This window comes from Eulemur rufifrons, chromosome 18, assembly GCF_041146395.1.
Source record: "Eulemur rufifrons isolate Redbay chromosome 18, OSU_ERuf_1, whole genome shotgun sequence".
Lineage (NCBI taxonomy): Eukaryota > Metazoa > Chordata > Mammalia > Primates > Lemuridae > Eulemur > Eulemur rufifrons.
In genome coordinates this window covers 2,023,435-2,039,548 of record NC_091000.1, presented here as the reverse complement: position 1 = coordinate 2,039,548, position 16,114 = coordinate 2,023,435, and the positions used below count along the sequence as shown (strand labels likewise).

The following is a 16,114-nucleotide window of genomic DNA, read 5'->3' as shown; positions in this document are numbered from 1 at the left end:
CTTTGATTTCCGCTACCAGCCTTTTCATTCCAAGAACCCTTTTTGTTTTCCAAATGTCCTCCCCTTCCATTTTTTTAAAATAGCTTTTCATTTTTACTTCTTGCATGCACTGATTTTCTAATCTGCCTGAGGAGAGATTTAGTTTTGTCTTACATTAATATTTTTTTCCCTATGCAAATTTGTTTTCTCTAAGTTGCTTTTCAGGAAAGTTGCTTTTTTTTCTTCTACGTCATTCATGTTAGAGGTTTTCTGACATTTCTCTCATCTCTGCTTCTCTGACATGGTTGTGAGCTGACCAGACGCTCGGAGCACGAGAGAGGAACACGCCAGCTTTGGCCTCGCTGGAGCATAAGCTAGGTGGCGTCTTTGTAGGAGAAACTCCCAGATCATTATCTATGAATTTTTTTTTTCTCTTGGGATGTTCAGATTGCTCAGAGAAAAGTCCCTCAGCCTCTGCCAAGCAGGCAAAGCTCACAGGCCAGCATTCTAGAAGGTGAGAGCAGGAAGAGGCACGTTCAGCTTTAGGGTTCAAACAGCCTCTCAGTTTTCTTTGTGGGGTGCCCTCGGATGTGCCTGGAGTCCGCCCCTCCCCGCAAAGACTGAAAAAAAACTTTCTTGGTTCATGGAACCCTAAATATCTTAGTAATTCTTTTATGGTACTCCTAAAAGGCATACCTAATAATAGTTCCATTTATTATGTAGTTATTTCCGAAGAACGTAATAAGTATTTGTGTCTAAGCTAGTTAGTTACTGTTAGAGAAAATACACATGAATTGAAAGAAAGATATTAGTTTATTCTTAAGCAACCACACCTACTCCCTGAGGGCAGTGTGGGTGTGCAGGGCTTGTGCAGCCTCTCCTGGCCCCGGGCTGGGCAAGCAGCCTCCCTGCACGCTCCACGAGCATCTTCACGGGGCACTTGCTTTTTATCACACACTCGTCAAAAACTCAGCTTCACAAAGATATGATGTCGTAGAAAAGTGTGGAGGGTGATCTAATGTTGAAATTCTGAACTATTTCAAGCTAGTAGTTGTGTCATATCTGTCAGATGTCAACTCTCGATGTGTTTGCATCAAAAACTTCACATATATTACAGCAGCCCTGGCAGTTTGGTGCACCGCTCTGGGGCACCTTGTCACACAGTTTGGGAACCTGCATTAAGTTTTTGCCTGTGCACAACCTACCGGGATCTCAACAAACAGCCCCGGCACTGCCCTCCCACAACTTAACACCTCGCGCAATTAGCTAAGGATAATTTACTTGGCTTTGAATCACAGACTCAAACATGAACTCCACCGTGCAAGACCTAGGATGGAGCACACTGGGTAGCACAGATTCACACTGAGAGCAGGAGGCACCACGCTTTCATATGTGTGATTCTCCAACCACGCTCTGTGTGTGCAATTCTGCGTGCCGTTAGACAGTGACACAGAAGTAGCTCAGTGCGGTCTGCGGCCGTTTGCAGACAGCTGAGTAAGAGCCTGAGCATTCACAGCTGTCCAGTGAGTCTCCCGTCCCCACCCCCGCACGGGGCGTTGAAGAATTCAGTCAGTGTCGAGTCAGCATGTCAAAGAAGGCCAGAGCAGGTACGGTGACAAACGGATGCTGGTCTTAAGTAGGCCGACTAGCTGTTAATTCACAAAGCAGTCTGCAAAGGTCTGTGAAGCAAGCTGACTGCTGTCTAGACAGAGCGGGCGTGTAAAACACATCAGACAGATGCAACACGCGGTGACAAGAAAAACCTGCTGCAGCTGCACAAAGGCATTGGGAGGGAACCTGCTGTGTCCTTTATCTACATAGCTGATCGCCAATGGGGCTATCTACTGGGGAATTTCAATTTCATTTCTAGAACTAAAACATCTTGCCTGTGAATAGGGAAGGACATTAAAGAGAAGAGAAAAAAGAGATTAAAAGAATGATGGAGATGGAGAAAGAGCAGAAGAGAAGGAGGGAAGAGTGAGGGTGTGTGTTTGTGTGTGTGAGATAGAGAGAGGGAGAGAGAGAGAGAGGAGAGAGACAGAGAGAGCTCTCACAAAAGCCGGCCACCAAGGAGGCAGCGACTATGTCAGGAGAAGGGGAGACAGGACAAAGGGTGGGTGATACAATCTGAAAGCTTGAATATTTTCCTGAATTTCAAAGGCTATTTATGTTTAGCATTTGCAAAATATCCCTGACCTGGTCCTGTAAAATTTGTCTCCTGCCTCAGATGTACTGCAGTCGTGTCTGTTTCTCTCCTGTCCACGGCACAGGGGCTAAAAAAGAGCTACCGGGAAGCCAGTTCCTGCAACTGGTAAGTTCTACACAGTCGAACAGGTCAGGGGTCCATTAGGTATAACAGCCCATCAGCTCATTGATGGGGAGTAGACAGTCATATTTATTTTGCTTTTTCCCCTGACACGGCAACTTCAAGGTCGACGCAAGGGAAACACTTGGCAGCGCGTAGAAGAATCAGACCTGGTTTTGTCAGGCACGCCAAAGCTTCCTGTAAGCACAAATATGCTCTAACATTTGCTTGTTCTGAGGTTCTTGCTCATAACCACACACACAAGCAGTCCCTCGAGTAGTCATTCATGTGCCTGAGGGTTTTTCTGTTTGTTTAAACAATGCGATCAGAGACTGTGTTTAGTGCTGCGTGCCAAGTGCCAACTGCAGATTTCCCGGCGTGGAGCTTGGTGACGCTTCCCTGCGAGGGAGAAGGAGCAGTCCTCACAGTGCCACGGTCAATGGAACTGCGGAGACGTCACTAGAGGGCAGGGAAAATTTGCTGTGTTAGTTATTAACAGCTCCTGACTATATATGTTTTTTTTCTTATATTGACAGATTAGCTTGAAATATTTCTCTGCCAAGAAAAATTTGTTTTCAGCAAACGCTATTATTGTGGTTGGAATGGAGGAGTCTGTTTTCTTAAATACTTCCAGATCTAACTAAAGGGAAAATAAAAACAAGAAAATTCAGTGAACATGGAGAGGAAACCTTTTCACACATTGCCAGGAGAAGGGGTTTGAAAGGAAGGCCTGCCCTGTCTTGTTCTTTTCTTCATGATTTCGCCACCTTAACCCAAAAGGCATTTAAGCACGTTCTAGAGGTCAGGTGATTCCATGAAGCTGCTTAGGATGAATTTTATTAAATAATTCACGATCAAAACTATATCCTAGAAGCAAAACAGCAAACTATAAGTGAAAGAGAGGGGGTGTCTACAGAGTGAGGGGCGAGGTGGTGGGGAGTGGGGTGTGGGCTCTCCCTCCTTATCCAAACTTATTCCTCATTAGCCAGTATCTTCCGGGTGTTTCCAATTTTCAAATATGTACATACTCAAAACTAAACTGCAGTTTCTAACCAGTGTTTTGAATTTTTAGATGATGGCTAGTTTATGATTTTCCAGCCTAGATTATGGGAGACATACGTTTAATGAATGTCCATTTAATGACAACGGCTAACAGCATGATGAACAATGAATTGCACGAATTTGCTCAGAGTCCAAAATGCAACATCAAAAGCAGCCTTAATCCGTTCCAGTAATAATGTTCGCAGAATTGTTGGCTCAAGATTTCCGTCTTACTTGTACATAAAACATTAAAAGACATAAATTGCTTTATAGGTTTGTTTCACACAATCAGCTATTTCTCACAGATAAAAGAGATGTTCAGTTCCTACTTTTACTTTTATTTACATTTAAAGTCTACTTAAAACAGTAAAAGCAAAAGATGTGTCTCACCTCCCTGCAGGATGTCCGTCCTAGCTGATGCAGCAGATCTAGTCTCAGAAGTCCCATGTGTCAGGGAACTAGCATCACCCCATTTCACACAAAGACACGTCACAGACAAGATGCGCAGTGTGTTTCCACAGTCAGGAAAGGGACTGCGGTGTTTGACGTGGTGGCTGGCCCGTTCGGCGGTGGCCTGCTCTAGTGGTGGCTCGTGACAAGCGGACAGTGGGTCCACTGCAGTTCTTCCCCAAGGGCGCTACTCAGCCTCCCTTGCGCTGGGGACCCCAATAGGGCCACACAAGTGCTTTTAAAACCCCAAACGCAGGTGCGAGAGGTTCAGGGGCTGACCTCAGAATGTGACCCGTAGAAGCCCAGAGAGAACCTTCCCGTCCCCAGGAAGGGTCAGAGCAGGGTCACGGCTCCTGAGACACATCCGGCAAGATCTGCTCGACACGGGGCAGAGGCACAGACAGGAAAGCAGCTTGTTTTTCTACCCTTCGCTAAGAAGTAAGTGGCACCGTGACTTTGCCGATGGGAAAAACACACAAGAGAATAGTCTCAGGGAGGATGTACTAGGAAATACCTCTGTAAAAGTTTTGTTTCCTCTACAAACACTGTGTCAGTCCTCGAGGACTCGTAAATACACGAGGAGTCTGAGGCCGGAGAGCCGTCGGCCGGGGCTTCTGGGGCTCGGAGCGCTCTGCCGAGGCCAGGTGACCCGTGGTTAAGGGGGCCCAGGGCACGATGACTTCCTTCATGCAGAGCAGCAGAAGTTACAGCCCAGGGCACACGCAGGAGACCCGCCGGGGCCCGCCTGCCCCTGACCGGGGGCCCACCTGCCCCTGACCGGGGGCCCGCCTGCCCCTGACCGTGGGCCCGCCTGCCCCTGACCGATGGCCGCCTGCCCCTGACCGAGGGCCGCCTGCCCCTGACCGAGGGCCTCCCCCGCTGAGAGCGATGGAGGAGCCCAGTGGCCGGCTCAGGGCAGTGAGCAGCACATTGCGCTTTTCTCCCGGAATTTTAGGAGGATGTTTTTCCACCGTCAGCTCACTTGGCTTTCTGAGCATAAAAGACCATATTTTAAAAAGCCTGACCTTCCTGTCTGAATGGAACTTAATGTTTCACTAATAAAGAAGCTGATGTAAAATGCAGCGTGCAGACCCCAAGATAAAGAAGATATTGTCTGTAAGGGGTTTCGCGTTTCCAGGGAACTGCAAAAACATCGTCCTGCTTACGGCTCTAAAGCAGAGACAAAGAACTATTGAAACCCAAAGACACATTACCTCCCTCCCCGCACAGAGAGGTTCTTACCGGGTTCAGCCGTAGATCGGGGTTCTGTTTGACACATGAAAAAAATAAAATAAGATAAATCAGAACAAAGTGTTAGAATGAGGTTCCATCCCATAACAAACCTACCGACCCGTTTCTACAGCCTTGCCGGGACTGTCTGCAGAAACGTCACAGTCAAACTCCGCAATACAAAAGACACAGTGACAGTGACAGTGGATCAGCTTGTATTTCTAGAAAGACAGAAACTGGAACTCTAGTAACACCACACTCTAGGAAGGTTTCTAAACTGCAGTTCGGTGTTGAGCTAGGAGCTTGTGAACCTCCTAAGTTACTCAACTTTGAGTCCTGATGTACATATGCACTTTTGTTGAAGGAGGAGCATATAACTGTCATCAGTGTTTCCAAGGGGCCACAGTTCTACTTTCCTAGCCCTCACACGGTGTGGATCATCTGGTCTGACCGCGCTCTGAAATAGAATCCAACTCATCTGGATGACCCAGCCCTTCCTCGTTTTCCTAAAGTTAGAGAGAATAAAACGGTCGGATTTGGGGAAATGGGTGTCTCTGCTTACTTTTCTGTAGAATTCTGAAATCCGGAGAGTCTTGGATCTCGCTCCCTTGCCGGAACCAGCGGACCTGCAGCGGGGGCGCGCCCCGCACCCGGCACTCCAGGACCACGACCTGGCCCTCGGCCGCCGCCACGCTCTGCAGCTCCTGAAATCAAGGCAGACGCACCCTTCAGACGTCTCTGTGTTTCTCAGCAATTTCACAGGGCAGAATAAAAATCTAAACTATACACAAAAGACAAAATACTAAATACAAAATGCATCACGAAATAACGGCCGCTAACTCAGGTGAGGACAAACACCTTTGCACCCACCGACCAATGGCTGTTCATGGTCTCCGTGCCATGAAATGAGTGAGGTTTGCCACGAGCCCTGCAGAACTCTCTGGCCTGTCCGCAAATTTGCATCGACTCTTCCGAATTTATGGAATTTGCTGGTCACCACTGTTACCTCTCTCCATCTGCACACTTCTTAACACTACCGCACTCCAAATGAACGTGCATTCTCACGAAAGCCAGATAAAAGAAAAAACGCACGCATTTGCTCTTGCGTGCTCTGACCCCTTCATGTCTGTTCTCCGCACAGCCTCTGCCCGCCTGGTTTCCTACGTCAGGTCTGCTAAGCACATGGGCTTCGGCATTTTCTCATTTTGAGATTCTGAGTAAGATCATAAACCTGCGGCCTTTCTCCCTTCTCCCTTCATTTCCTCCTCCCTGCCGCTGCCTTTGCTGTCTGTCCCTCACCCCACTCCAACTCCAGACCAATAAATCTTCACGATCCAACAGATTAGAAATTAATTTGGCTTTACAGGTACAGAGAGGTAAAGCTTTTATACTTGTTATTAAATATCAGGACATTGATAGCTCCTGCATATGAATCCTCTCTCTTCTTCCTCTAGGATTAACTGGCAAGGGGCTCGTTTAAACTTTTTGATTGTAGAGTACTGGACCCAACGTAAAGCACGCAGGACCCTTAAAGTAATTCAATTGTGATAAAGTACTTTACCGGTCCATGGACCAAAAGCAAGCAGATTTACACCAGAAAGTGTGTGTGGGCTTTGTCTGGTTTGGTCTGAATTATCTGAGGGGACAATAAATGACGTCCCCATGGCAGGTGTCCTGCTGTGAGTGTGTGGAGCCGCGAAGCTCCAGGCCCACGGCGTCAGCAGGAGAACCAGAGACCCTCATGTGGCATCTGAGAAGGTATTTGATGAGAATTTTGGGAGGTAACAAGAAAGACTTTTTTCTTCCAAGTGAAAAGATTATCAACCATTTCTGATTGTATTCTTTCTCCTTATTTTTAAAATGTAGAAAGTCTCTGATTTTAAATCAATTTTTTAACTTTGGGTCCAGAAAAGACGGAATTTAGTGGATCCCAACACGGTGTTAGTCACGGGGTCCAGTTTCTGTGGGTCAACCTGTTAACACGGTGACGGCCACACTGGAAAATAACATTTGCCCTGGGGCCACGGTGTTTTATTAAAACAAAATGATCCTAATTTGTTATGTTTTATTGTTTTCTGTGCATGAGTTACATGCAACACAATCCACATTTTTAGAATTAAACTGTCAATATTAACTGTAACAATAAGAACATCAACATGCACGATTTTCATGAACCGACTGCAGGGTTCTGCTTTACGTGGCGCCGTGCTCAAAGCCGGCCTGGGTTAGACACAGCCCACACGGCAGGCAGAGTGTTAGTTGTCTCCAGGCTTGTCCAGAAGCCACGCACGGGACACTGCAAATGGCACCCAAGTATTTTTCACCCTCAAGCTTTGAGGCACCAAAGGAGACTTTGATTTATCCCTAAAATGATGCACTGTTTTCCGTGTTGGGAAGTCCGAGATGTAGGACGTGGGCAGATGCCCAGGAACTCACGCAGCCGAAGCTCCATAATCATGCCGGGATTGCAGCTTGGCCCCTCCTGGAACAAACTTTTCCTATCTCGGAGAAAGCCACGGCCAAACACAGCGAGCCGCCAGGAGACCCTTGGGATGACACGAGGACCCCACAAGAGACAGCACGTGGAGCCCCGGGGGCTGCACCCGGCAGGCCGATCTCGCGGTGCAGACCCCGGGGCCTGGGTGTTCAGGGTGCACGCCAGGGCCCTCCTGTCACGCACCAAGTCCCTGACACTGAGACCCCTGCCCACACACACCTCCTTAGACTTGTCACAAGATTACTGTCACACAACGGCTGTTCAACACCATCTAGTCAGCCTCAAAGGTAACCGTGATAATCAGCCTGCTAATCTGTTCACTTTAGTTTGTACAGAGGCCCCACGAAGCCACGCGTGGGTGGGATCTGAGGACCCAGCAAACGCAGGGAACGAGACTTCCAGATGTCAGACCTTTGTGAAAACAGGAGGAAGGTGGGCGGCAGCGGTTCCATCCGGTCGGCAGAGATACGAGGTTGGACTCTGAACCTGAGAAAGCAGAGGCGCACGGGTCAAATTCCAAATACACAAACTGCGGGACAGACGGGCTCCAGCAGCCTCTCGCTGCGGGGACCGCCCCGCCCCGCCCAGCAGAGCGAGCGGCCGAAGCTGCGCCACACATGGCCGCGGCCCCCACACCGCAGCCCTCGGTCCCCTTCCCCAGCCCACGGCTGTTGCTCCGCTCCGCTCAAAAGGACACTCGGGGTAAAAGTTCCCCGGCCTCGGGGAGCTGCGCTGCTAAACGCTATTACCAAATGGGCTTCTGCGTGGGGGACTTCACAGGGGTCTCCAAAGTCCTCCCAGACCTCACGCTTTATTTAAGTACAGCCTGGATTCATTACATTAAAAGCATCAGCTACTGGCAGCGGAGGGTAAAGTAAATTATCGAATGTCTACCTATCTTATTTTTAACATCCACTGTTTTTTTGATACAGGGATTATAGGAAAAGAAGGGGAAAGGAATATATGTTATTTTTTTCTTGATGTGCAAAAAACAAAATAAAGGTGCCGAAACACTGATTGAATGGCACTCGTCTCTGGGGAAATGTAAGGATTTAAGAGTCATGAACGGAAAATATTTCTTTGTGCACAAACACTTATTTTCAAATAATCTGGACTCATTCACTTAGATAAGTGGTTGTTAGCATCTCAACCCGAGAAGATGGTGGCCCGGGACTGTGCCTGAACCCGCCGCAGGCGCCGTGGCCGCCGGCAGAGGAGCAGGGACGCCGGGCGGGAGCGGGCCTTGTCCCCACGCCTGGAGGACTCTCCTCTGGCCTGTGACTCAGGAGGTCTGGGTTTCGCTTGTCACTGTTTTTTTATGTCCAAAGAATACGTGAACACTTTGATAGTATTTACTCTGGGCCAGGTACTGTTCTAAATTTCACATGAAGATTAACTCACTGAGTCTCCACGACAACCCCGTGGGACTGGTGGTAAAATTACCTTCATTTTCAGATAAATAAATGAGGCACAGTCTCTATGACACCATTTGTTGAGGTCCCTTAGTTAGGAAGTGGCAGAACTGGGGTCAAAGCCGGCAGTCTGGCTCCGGAGCCCTGACCTGGATGTCACGCTGCCCACGACACCAAGTGACGGAGTCCCTGAGCACGTCATGCTTCTGGCTGTACATGTGGGATGGACATACCGCATTCCACCCAGTGTTCCTGTAGAACCTACACAACTTAGAAACGTGCTCTTTGCACGAGAACGATACGCACATCTCTCCGTTCTTAGGCTCCTCGGTCACACCTCAACACGTTCTGTCCTAGCCAAGAAGTGTTTCGTGTGGATTTCTTGTTTCTCAGACTGGTTTGTAAACTGTTTGGAAATGGGGCTGGTCACTTTTTCTTTTCCTATCTTGAAACTCCTAGCTCAGTGCTAAGCATTCAATAGAAACTTATCAATATTTAGACATCAAACACACACACACACCCCCTCCAATAAAACCCCACTGATTTAATCAGAAATATTTCTGTAAAACTCACTCTGGTGTAGGGTTTAATGCTTATGTTATATGCCATCTTGTAGTACCTTATCCTTCTTGATTCAATTTTATGAGCACAAATGTCTTTTCTCTACTGTTTGCATTTTCTACACATCGAGGAGTGCACGTCACACACTGTAGCTACTTTTCTCTACTGTTTGCCTTTTCTACACATCGAGGAGTGCACGTCACACACTGTAGCTACTAAAGCACCCCTCAGCACTCGGCGGGTCATACAGGCCGATGACAAATGAGTGCTGGCCGCAGGACACAGTCACCAGTTAGGACTGAGTTCACACCTCAAGAGTGTGGGGAAAAACCCCCTCTGTGGGTGTTGTCTTTAATGATATTCATTATATCATCATGATTTAGAGACATTTAGATAAAACAGTTTTTACTTTTTTAAAAAAAGTTCATGTTGCTTGTGTTTGCAAAGTTAAGTTTGCCATAATTACTTTCTGGTAGATTATAGTATCGTTCTTTCCTGGCCAAAGCAGTCTTGCAATGAAATGAAAGCAGGAACAAAAAGCGTGGTGAAGTCAAGGGACTTGAGTTGTTTTTCTTATCTGTTTAGATTTTAGGAATGGGAAAGGTTTTTGTTGGCATGTGGACTTTTCTTGCCTTTTAATTTGTTTGAAATGAGCCAATGAATTTGGCTACATGAAGAGATTGCATATGTGAGGGAAGAAACAGTTATGGCTAAAACAGACACCATTTAGTCAGATCATCAGCTGGCCGGGAAAGAGGTTCCCAGTAGACATGCAGATGCTGACTAGTGGGTGGTGTGGCCGTGGTTAGAGATTATTTTCGGTGGATGAGAAGGAAGAGCATCATCTACCATTTTCATTCCTCCCAGTTCTGTTTCCGTGGAGGAACTATTTCGAGGGAGTATACCAGTTAGAATCAAAGTTATATTCTTAAAACCAAAGTCTGCTCATGAGCTCACCTCCTCGCAGGCGCTGGCCAAGGCGCACTTACCTGTTGAACAGGGACAGACAGTGGTTGGATCACAGCTGTGGTCACCCCTGTCTTTGGAGATGACGCTCCTATTGTCAAGGACACAGAAGTTGTTTTCTTTTGAGCTCTGGAAAACAGGGAGGCAAGTGTTCAAGTCAGAATCTTTCTTAGCAGGAACCATCCTTTGAAGCACTTCCTCATAAGAGCAGGGTTTCTTTTCACATGCCCAACCCACTTCAACTGCAGTTGCTTTAGGAACGGGAACCCGGGGCCGACGGCCAGAATTCCTGCGCTCAGCACATGGCCAGACTGCATCCAATAGACGTTTAGCAAAAGTCAACACACGAATAAAAGAAAAGCAGCGAGATGTAACACAGACATTGCTGACGATTCCAAAGTATCAAACTTGAAAGTCTTAAGATAAAATATTTGGGAAAAGTCCAATCTTTACCAGTCAGCAGATATTTGAAATGTTTAGGGGTGGGGTCCTATATTTAACTGAAAGTTTTGGTTGTCTGTTTTAAGTCTAGCAGCTGTTCTTTGTTCTGGTTTCTAATTTTGTTGAGAGTATCTTGGGATTTTTGTCTTTTCCTAGTGTATAAAAGTTAGTGAGGTGTAGAGAAAAGATCAAGAAGAGTTGGTTCCAGGCCCAGCTGTCCAAGTAGCTGGCAGTGTTGTCTCAAGCAAGTCATGTAACTTCTCTAAACTTGACCTTCTTATCTAAAATCAGGGGTGGGAAAGTACGTGGTCTTATAAGGTCCCTTTAGCAGCTGTGACTATTTGATGCTGAATGTGTATAATTGCCATGTATATACTAGCAGATCAAAGGAATTTATTATCATAGTCTCAATATGAATGACGTTTTCTACAAATTTCTGGTAGATTTTATCTTTGCTAAATAATTAAGCTATTAACATTTTATTAATAGCCCGCATGTCTTTGTAGGAATAACTAAATTCTGTGATTTGTCAGGTACAAGATCTAAATAGAAATAGATTTTTCCCTGAATGAAAATCCATTTCTGGCCTAATTAGATATTTTCCAATTTGTATAGATGAATTGGTTCTCATTTACGTTTTAGTAATGATTTAACTGATTTTCTGTCAATGTGATAGCTCTTTTCGTATGTTTCTAATCAGTTAGAGAGCTGTCTTTGAAACTAATGTTTATGGTTAAATTTGGGCATGTCAATGACGACATGCAGACTTCATAGTTCAAATTTGTAAGTTAAAAAATGCGGTTGAACTTCAAATATCTGATCTCTGATTGACATCATTTGACCTTTTCCTTCAAAGCACGGTGTGCACAGCCCCAGACCCCAAGCATCCTGCTGCCGTTCTCTGTTCATGAACAACTGATGGAACTGCAGGCACTCACTGTGGCATAACTCCAGCTTTTAACTTGAAAGCCAAACTTTCACTGTCAGAATCTGTTGAACTGGCACCTGGGGAAGCATCAAAGATAACGACAAAGTTAAGACGTCAGCAGTATTTATAAGAATTCAAAGAATTATATTACTCATTTTAAATAATAACATACAAATTCTTGTTTTTGACCTAATTACACAATGGAATAGAGAATGATTCAGGTTTAGACCATTTTCCATTGGACCATTTCTTCAGAAAAGCATTATTAAAAAGAATTATGATAAACAGTTTTCTTTAAAGCAATATGCTTTTAATGGCAGATTTATTTTTGGTTTTGTTTTTATCACTGTGGCCATCACAGCCCCACTTTTAAACGGCTCATGAACTATGGAATACACGTGTTTAATGTGTCTGTGTGAGAAATGTCCACGCGCTCAAACCGCAGCCCTGTCCAGCAGATTACGGAGTGTGGACTATTAATATCTTCATTTCTCATTAACCAGAAGATGCCGTCTGCCTCTGGGGAAGATCAAGTGCAGCAGTGGCTTCGCTCTTGAAGGAGGGGCCTCTGGGTTTGGACCAGGCTCTCCCAAACTCCTTGGCGTCGTTACTGTTGCTACACAAAAGGTCACTGTATCAGCTTTTAGTCAAAATGTAAATAAACTGCACTCAGATTTTAATGTCTACCTATTTTGTATCAAGAGATTTTAGATGATAGATTTTAAAATAATTGCAAGAGTTAAAAGTATAGTCTTGATGTTTCTAAGATATATTTAACTTGGGTTATTTAAGTTACCGTATAAAATAATACATGTTTATAGAAAAATAACCAAATAGCACAGAATTGTGTGACATAACAGTCACAATCAGTGGGAACCTTTGTACATACCATTCTGCACATGTAAACAGTCCGGTCTGCATTTTTTCAGATAAGTTAAATACTTTGTGTCAACATACATACATTACTGTGCATAATGATACCGATGGATTCGTGCGATATACATGCTTTGCAATTAGCTACTTTTGCCATCAGTAGACGCAGAATACGTGCGTCACTCGGTTCCCTTGGCCGGCTGCCCGTGCTCCCTCCCGTGGCCCGACTGCAGTATGTTTTCCAGCCTTTTATTGACATTGAAAACAGTCATGTTTAGGTAATTCTGCTGGAATGTTTGCTGTCCCTTCCTATTTATTTCTGTAACCACCACCCAGTGCAGGCTCTCCTCACCTGGTTCCTGGGCTACCACACAGACTCTTATCTTATCTTCCCATCTCTCTCCCTCTCAAATTCACCTGTGCTACATCAGATTAATGTTCCTAGAGTACACGTTTGTTGTTAAAGAAAGCAGATGATTTGAGTCTCCACTCAGTAAATTAAAAACCCCCAAGCCTGACATTTAATGGACTTCACGATTTCTAACCTGATTTTCTAGCTTTATTTGCCAGAACCTCCTGCACTTCAAGGCACGGAACCCTGAGCCACAGAGCTGAACCTGCTGGTGTGTGTGCTCCACAGGTAAGGGGGTGGCGGTGAGGAAGACACACACACACACACACACACTCCTGCCCTCGTGAGAACACACATGAGAAATAAACACACGACATGGCGGGGGGTGAGACGGGACAGCGCTAGGCAGGGGAGGGCACAGGCCGTGCCGGGCAGGTGGCGGGAGGGGTTGCAATTTTTTTTTTTTTTTTGGGACAGAGTCTCACTTTGTTGCCCGGGCTAGAGTGAGTGCCGTGGCGTCAGCCTCGCTCACAGCAACCTCAAACTCCTGGGCTTAAGGGATCCTCCTGCCTCAGCCTCTCGAGTAGCTGGGACTACAGCCATGCGCCACCATGCCCAGCTAATTTTTTTCTATATATATTTTTAGTTGGCCAGATAATTTCTATTTTTAGTAGAGATGGGGTCTCACTCTTGCTCAGGCTGGTCTCGAACTCCTGACCTCGAGCCATCCACCCGCCTCAGCCTCCCAGAGGGCTAGGATTACAGGCGTGAGCCACCATGCCCGGCCAGGGGTTGCAATTTTAAGGACGGTGGCAGGAAGGCTCCACTGGACCCAGAGAAGGTGGGGGCTTTCCCACTTTGCTTGTTTTCCATATTTTTACCTTAAATTATAGTATTCACTCCCTAGGAAACCCTTACCCAGTTTTTTTTTCCCCTCGAGACAGGGTCTCGCTCTGTTGCCCAGGGTGGAGTGCAGGGGCTTCATCACAGCCCACCGCAACCTCACACTGCTGGGCTCGAGCGATCCTCCTGCCTCAGCCTCCCCAGTAGCTGGGACTACAGGTGCACCATGACGCCCGGGTAATTTTTCTATTTTTAGTAGAGACGGGGTCTCGCTCTTGCTCAGGCTGGTCTTGAACTCCTGACTTCAAGTGACCCTCCTGCCTCGGCCTCCAGTCCCTCCCGATGTCCTCTCCTTCAAGGTCAGCCAGGCATTGCTCTGTGCTCTTTCTTCTCTGAACTCCCAGTGCTCCCGTCAATACCCTCACGTCACCTATAGTGTCACACCTGCCAGGAGGTCGTTAGTTCCCTGAGAATTCACGTGGGCTTAGGAAGCGAACTACCAACTTTTGACCACCCCACTGTGAGTCTGCTAGTGCTCTACTTCATTTAGTTACCATAACAGTGGACCTCGGCAGGAAGTGAGTTCCAATTCACAGATAAGATGACTGAGGACCAAGAGGTTATGTAATTCGAGTGAGGTCACGTAACTTGAAGCAGTGGTGACAGGAAGTGCACTCGCGCAGTTTGAACTCGTGATCCGTGCCCTTCCCTCCTACCGTGACCCTCCTGTGCCGCGCACGCCCGTGTTCCTCGGGACTTTCTCGCCGGCTGGGTGAGCGAGCGCAGCCGGGAGCGGCGAAGCCCGCGTGGCACAGGGAGAGGCTGTGCGAGCAGAGGGGGGCTGCCGGGAGGCCGGGCCAGACAGTCGTGCGGGGTCTGGAACTCGGGGCCGCTGCGCTTGGAGTTGGTTGCCGCGCCATTGCGTGTGGGCGGGGAAGATTATGCAGAGTTAACTGGGGGAAGAGGGGAAACTGGGCAAAACAAACAACAAACCCTCAAAAATAGGTTGCAGACAAGGACACCTTTAGCTGTGATGAGGGCAGGGAGAGCTGCGCCAGGAAATGCCAGGGAACACTCGGCCATCAGGTCGGGGTCACCCGAGAGACCATTTTATTGGAGTCATAAAAGGGTTTGGGAGAAGGGGAGGGGTGGCAAAAGCCATATGGAAGTTATCACAGACACTCTCAGAGTGGCCAAAAACTGGGGAGAGAAATCGCTATTTTTCACCTGATTCCAAACATTGAAATCATCACACACACACAGAAAAATCCTCCGACGACCTCCATTTAGAAAGCCATTCTTGCTGCGTTTTTTTCTAGCTGAGTTTCAGAGAAAGGGAAAGGACCAAAAGGGTTGTTGTCCCGGAATAAGAACACGTTTGCTGGTTTTCGCACACCTGTCCAACCCTTGTGAAATCTCAATGTCACCTTGTGGCTCAGGTGTCAGGGCAGCTCTTGCAGGCGGTGGCAGATCAAATCTCCCCCTCTGCAGCGGCTCCCTCCCTCCCCCGGGCAGTTCTTCCCACCCCCACCCTGTCCTCCTGCCAGCCATCCGCCTTGCACCTGCCCGGCAGGAGAAAACACCCGGTCTCAGGTTAACATTTCCCCCCTGTTTATCACCCATCACTTTCAGATTCTGATGCAGGCTCCAATGCAAAAGAGCTGCATGTTCTAGTCCTTGCAGTTACCATCATTGTTCACCTAATATTTACCTGCCTAAATCTTAACTCGCCCTGTTTTCCTAAATCCTCAACTCCTGCACCCCGTGAAGGGATCGCAGGCCACTGATCCGGCTGGCAGGGGCACCAGTGCAGTGTCACGCAAGCCTCGGTCTTCACTTCAGAAGGAGCTCCCTTTCCGTTTTTAAAACTTACCCAAGTTAATACTTTCTTTTAAGAAAAGATCTAGAAAATACACAAAAGCAAGAATGAAAGAGAAAAGTCACCTGGAATACTGCAATTCAGATACTTTGGAGCATATCATTTCAAAGTTTATCCATGTGTATGTAGATAAGTGATAAATATGTTTTCAAAAGTCAGACGATGCTCTACCTACTGTTCAATTATTGCCTCCCCCTCACACGTACTATGCTGTGAAACACTTTCCTGTGTCAATAAATAAACACGTACTTTATGATTTTCTAGTGGGTGCTTCAAATTTGTGTGGATTTATCATAATTTTATCATTCCATTATCATTAGATAGATTTATTTTTTTTGCATCTGCCCAGAAAGATGT

General features: G+C 46.7%; 1 protein-coding gene across 2 annotated transcripts in view; it reads right to left on the bottom strand.

Annotated features, from left to right (window-relative positions):
* PALLD (palladin, cytoskeletal associated protein) overlaps positions 1 to 16,114 on the bottom strand; it is a 304,188-nt gene that overhangs the window by 170,604 nt on the left and 117,470 nt on the right. For both annotated transcript variants that reach the window (XM_069493521.1, XM_069493522.1), the window contains exons 3-7: positions 11,821 to 11,887; positions 10,465 to 10,570; positions 7,914 to 7,988; positions 5,568 to 5,709; positions 5,018 to 5,041 (exon numbers count right to left, since the gene is read on the bottom strand). In XM_069493521.1, coding sequence (XP_069349622.1) covers positions 5,018 to 5,041; positions 5,568 to 5,709; positions 7,914 to 7,988; positions 10,465 to 10,570; positions 11,821 to 11,887 — 414 coding nt within the window. The remainder of the gene's footprint in view (positions 1 to 5,017; positions 5,042 to 5,567; positions 5,710 to 7,913; positions 7,989 to 10,464; positions 10,571 to 11,820; positions 11,888 to 16,114) is intronic.